This window comes from Marmota flaviventris, chromosome 9, assembly GCF_047511675.1.
Source record: "Marmota flaviventris isolate mMarFla1 chromosome 9, mMarFla1.hap1, whole genome shotgun sequence".
NCBI classification, from domain to species: domain Eukaryota; kingdom Metazoa; phylum Chordata; class Mammalia; order Rodentia; family Sciuridae; genus Marmota; species Marmota flaviventris.
Genome location: NC_092506.1, coordinates 16,120,256 through 16,126,255, shown reverse-complemented (window position 1 = coordinate 16,126,255; position 6,000 = coordinate 16,120,256). Strand labels below are relative to the sequence as shown.

The following is a 6,000-nucleotide window of genomic DNA, read 5'->3' as shown; positions in this document are numbered from 1 at the left end:
TAATAGTAAAATGCATTCAGATGTGACCACATATTTTTGAGTCTAACTTTAAAAAATAAACTTGAAAATTCAATGAGGATTATTAAACAATGAAAAAGCTTTTTGTTTCTTACCATTAAACTCCAAAACTGGCTAAATGAAACATGTATCTTTGTTTACATTAAAGTGACATTTGTACTTATTTATTATGTGCAAGTTATTTAGGGCTATATCATGGTTATGAATCAAACCTAAACAATCAAAAGACATAATTTGTTTATTATTGCATCTATTGAAGGTAATTATTTAAGGCTGTAGCTGACATTTTTTTTTTTTTTTTTTTTTTTTTTTTTTTTTTTTTTTAGTTTTTAATATGAGGAAGCTATCTGGGAAAAGCAAGGTAGAAAAGCAGGTACCCACAATCAAATAAGGAATATTTTAAGTGTGTTTAGTGCAAACTACATGTAATCAGCTTTATATATATGTTGCAAAATTGCATGATTTTTATGGGCTTTAGCCCATGTACACATGGATGTCACTATTTTTATGGAAATTGTGTGAATTCTAATTCTTTATTTTTTTGATCTAGGAAACATTGGTACTTATTTTCTCATAAGTAATAATAATAAAATTATAATAAATAATAATCATATTATCTTAAAATGCCATTTCTCTGCTACTATACAAAATTCTTGAATAGCTGGGCTGTTAGAATTAATCAAATATATTATATTTGATCATATAGTTGTTTATCAGCATAATGTGTTCTGTCATATTTGAAAGAAGTCCTTGTGGCTTTGTTGACGAGGATTTCAAAATACATCCAAGAATACACATGTATCTCAACTCTAGTTTATTTATTCAGTCTTTATGGTATTGTGTGCCATAAAAAAATTTAAAATCTTATAAAATATATAATTTTATAAAAGTTATATAAACATTTTAACCTTTAAAACTAGTGGTACAGTATGGTTAACAAATATTGTCACATATTTGTATATACACATAACATAATTTGGTCAAGGGTAGGTACTTAAACTTCTTTTCTTTAAAATGCATTATTTCTACTGGGTGTGGTGGTACAGCCTGTAATCAGAGAGACTGAAGCCTGAGATAGAAGGATGGCAAATTTGAAGCCAATCTGGGCAATTTAGCAACATCTTGTCTCAAAACAAACATTAAAAATGGTTGGGATGATACGGGGATAGGAAGAATATTAGAATGAAACAAACATTATTACCCTATGTTTATATATGACTGCATAACTGCATTGATTCTACAACATGTACAATCAGAAAAATAAGAAATTATAATTCACTTATGCATGATATATAAAGTACATAAATGCATTGTACTCTCATGTATAATTAATTGAAACAAACATTTAAAAAATGATTGGGATGTAACTCAGTTGGTAGAGTGCATTGGGTTCAACTCTCAATACTTAAAAAAAGAAATATGTGTGTGTGTTTACTCAAAGTGAATTTTATGAGATTTCATTGTATAAAACTAATGAAATGATATCTCTTTTTTGTTGTTGTTGTTATTCAGAATTTCTTAGTTTCTTGTTTTGTTTTTGGGGGTATGAAAAAGTGGTCTGATATATTACATATATGCATATTTTAATTATAATGAATATTCTCACTGAGGGAAATAATATTTCAGTAAATTTATATCAAGGTAACATGTATTGAAATTTCCTTAAATTAATTTGGAAAATAGAATATAATTAATCCAAAATAATAGCACATTGATTGTTTAACTGTTGTCATGGAATGGGGAGGTATAGTATTAAAGGAGAATGGATGAATTTGCATGTATTATGTAATAATTGACCTGTTTCTTATTTTATCCCAAACAAATAAGTGCTATCCCTGTGCTGAAGAATGTGCATATTTATATGTAAATGAGACTTCTTTCATGTAGGCAACTAGAAGCACTTTTAAAATAAATATAAAAAACAAAAATATATACATTCATGATCTTTGAGTCTATTTTAGGTGCCAAGTACACATAGAAGTACTTGAACATTTTTCAACCTTCCAAACTACACTATGAGGACAGACCTGGTTTGTTTATGATGTTAGAGTTGCAGGCAAATTATTTAAGTAAAATTATATTTGTAATACATAAGTTAATGTTTAATATAGTCTATATCTATGTACATATATCTCTCCTAGTTTCTTATAAATAAAATTCCAATGAGATTCTTTACTATTTTATTTATGCATACACCCAGCCCAAATTTATCAAATGCACTAAAAGTTTATGCTGCATCATCTTGATATCTAAGAATTTATAGAACTATACTTTGAAGTAGGTAGTTGTGTACATTTTGGAGGATTATAAAAAAGATTCTTATTATGCATTTGCATATGTTTCATATAACATTTTTTAATGTAGCTATTCAGTTTCACTGGGTGAATGTAATTTATAAGTAACAAGTAGAAAACTTGTACAATAATCATCCATTTATCAAACTTAGTTTTTTTTTAAAATTTTTGTTTCATATATCTATATATCTGCATCTAACTCTCTTTCTATCTTTCGTAGTTTCTTATCTTGGACCATTTAAATAACTTGTTTGTGAATATTAGTTTGCATTGGATACTGGATATAATAAAATTTTTAGCAGCTTAACTATTTCATCTAAATATTAAATGCCAATAGCAGTTCTTCCTCCAGTCAAAACAACCAAATATTCTTAGATATTGATTAATATTCTGTGAGTAAAAAAGTAGAGCACCTCACATCTATGCATATTTGTAAGTGCAAATAAATGTGTGTTTTTGAATATTCTAAATTGAAAAATATATTTATCTTATTTATACCAACTTTGCATAATACAATCCCAGATGATGATATCTGGATTTTTTTTAACTGTGCTGATGTCTCTACCCAGATTAAACTTTATACAAAACCTGGATGGAGAAACACAATCTCTCAGTGGTGCATGAGTTCATTCTGATGGGCATCACCTCACGCCCTGATCTGCAGGCTCCACTGTTTGGGCTGTTCCTCATCATCTACCTGGTCACAGTGCTGGGCAACTTGGGCATGATCATCCTCACCAAGGTGGACCACAGTCTACAAACACCCATGTACTTCTTTCTCAGAAACCTGGCTCTCACTGATCTTGGTTACTCTACAGCTGTGGGCCCCAAAATGTTGGTGAATTTTGTTTCAGATCAAAATACAATTTCCTATTACTTTTGTGCTACCCAGCTAGCTTTCTTTCTTCTCTTCATTGGAAGTGAACTTTTTATTTTGTCTGCAATGGCCTATGACCGTTATGTGGCCATCTGTAACCCTCTTCTCTACACTGTCATCATGTCACAAAAGGTTTGTCATGCCCTGGTGACAATCCCCTATCTCTACTGCTCATTTGTGTCTCTTCTAGTCACCTTAAAGATTTTTACCTTACCATTCTGTGGCTACAATATCATCAATCATTTCTACTGTGATTGTGTCCCCTTGATATCTTTGCTATGCTCAGATACTCTTGATGTTGAGCTAATAATCATGATCTTTGCAGCTTTTGATTTGATTTCCTCTCTTCTGTTTGTCCTTGTGTCCTACCTGCTCATCCTTCTAGCCATTCTCTGGATGAAGTCTGCTGAAGGCAGGCGCAAGGCTTTCTCCACCTGTGGATCCCACCTGACAGCGGTCACAGTGTTCTATGGGACTTTGATATTCATGTATGTGCAGCCCAAGTCCAGTCATTCCTTTGACAATGATAAAATGACTTCAATATTTTACACTCTGATTATCCCCATGCTGAATCCCTTGATCTACAGCTTGAGGAACAAAGATGTAAAACACGCCTTACAAAGCACATGGAAAAAGATAAGATATGTTACTTCTTAAAAGTTAAAGATAAAAGGAGTCCTACACATGAGGGCTAGAAATGACCTGGCTCTATTTTCCTGGTGAAACAAGAGAAAGCACCAATGAGATCAGCATGGAATATAAGTAAAAACTTCTAAATGCTGAAAAAACTTTAGTGAACAACAAAAATTAAGTCTTTGCTTTCCTGGAGGGAGAAAGATGAATTGTAATCATAATAATGGAGTAAGTTCTAGAATGAAGTAGAATAAGTTTCAGGTCAACAAGCATCCATGGAGTAGCAGAGTAGCATGTTGTAGGAGAGTAAGAAAGATTTGTATTTACAGAAGAGGATTTGAAATAGTTCTATTCTATTCTATTCTAAATGAGTATGATAAACTTTCCTGAATCAATGTGTGTTTGTGTGAATTTCTCTTTTTGTGTGAGCACAATCTTTCCATTTTAGGTTGTGCACTTCCACAAGTATCAGCTAACTCACTGTACTGGATAATCTGAAGCATTTAGTGACATGAATGTATTCAGATGCTCCTATTCCACATGGGGATCTTGGACTCCTCTGTTTTCCTTAGTTCCTTTTTTCACAGACATGAGCTTAGGAGAGTCTATTAAATGTACATTTTTTTTGAGCACCCAATTTGTTAAGTGCTGCATCAAATTCTATTTCATTCAGACTATACGTGTATTTGAGTGAAGACACCAACTAAGATATATTTCTTAAGTTTTCCACAGAAGTTTCTAGGGGTTGGACGGATGTTCCTCCTTAAAGGCAGCTTTTTATTTATTCTTCATTGGTTGTTTTTGCTAAAATATGGTCACTTTGCCTTATTCTCTAAATGAAAAGAGTACCTCTAGTTTAAAAAGTATACCTTGTTGTTTAATTCCTGTATAATTTGCACACTTAATGATGAAATGAGTTTGTTTCTCCTTTTCGTTATATCCCACTTCCCTTATGTTTGTTCAATATGATATTGTCATATTTTTTGGTACTATCTGTTCTTTGGCTGTATGCATTTAATGATCAGAATTGTGAGAAATAGACACAGATACTACCATGATCTATACTGTAATTTCAGTGAGAGTATACTATGATATGTTTTAATCAATGGATTTTTTTTTTCTCTCTGGACACAGTTCATCCTCAACAATATGTAAAACCTTCTATATTTCTTCCATTATTTATATTGCTTGGGGCACATTGCATTTTATTTTCATCATATAAAAATTATTTGGTTGTTTTTGTTACACCAACATGTAATAAAATTATTTATAGAGCTAATCAAATAGGAGTAAAGTAATTAAGTAGCATTGTAAAAGCATATGTATAATCTAATGTGGGAATAAACACTCCTAAGTATTTTATTGCTGATTTTTTTTATTATTGTGACAATACTATATACCTTATGGTAAACTATTTTTTTATTCATAGACACGTACATATACGAAAATACTATAATTTTCTAGGAAGTGTATGTTGGACAGATGTAAAGTAAGTGTGTATATTGTTTTTCTGTGGATGCAAGATTATCTAAATGCTGAAACAATAAATTTTAAAATTACTTATGTGTTATACCAAATTAATTCCTTTGAAAATCATAACTATTATGATAGAAAAAAGGTAAATTATTTTAAATTACATACATAAATGTCTGAATAAATATAACCCAATAAATTATATCTAAAATAAATCTAGGTGGGACTTTCATTGTGTCTCAAATGATAAACAAAAACCATAGAGCAATATGCTAACATTTAACAATTGATAACATATCTCTTTCATTTTAAAAGTTAGTCTCTTTTTCACTATTACATGGAATTTATAAGTTACTTTAGAAGGATTTGGACTCTCTTCTGCACAGCATAAAACATTTAAAAACCAGGATCTATCATATAATTTTATTAACTACTAAAATAATTTGAATCAGCAGATTTTCATACTTTAAAACAGAGATTCAGAAACTGCAATGCAATTTAGTATAAGAAAAATAGAAAAAAAAACTGTATGTAATACTTGATTGTCTGTAAAAAACAATTCTGTGGTTTGCATTAGTTTGATAAACAGTGATGTATTTTAGTTTCCATTTAGTGTCTCAGAGATAACTACAGGAAAAAATGTATGTGGAAGATGGGCTCAAAATTGAAGTTTGCGTTAGAAATAAATTTCCACTTTGTTAGGAT

At 30.5% G+C, this 6,000-nt stretch overlaps 1 protein-coding gene across 1 annotated transcript; it reads left to right on the top strand.

The window, feature by feature from the left end:
• Positions 1-2,904: 2,904 nt before the first annotated feature.
• LOC139707069 (olfactory receptor 8K3-like) lies at positions 2,905-3,846 on the top strand. Its single transcript, XM_071617059.1, has one exon. The coding sequence runs from the start codon at positions 2,905-2,907 to the stop codon at positions 3,844-3,846; it is 942 nt and encodes a 313-aa protein (XP_071473160.1).
• The last annotated feature ends 2,154 nt before the right edge of the window (positions 3,847-6,000 follow it).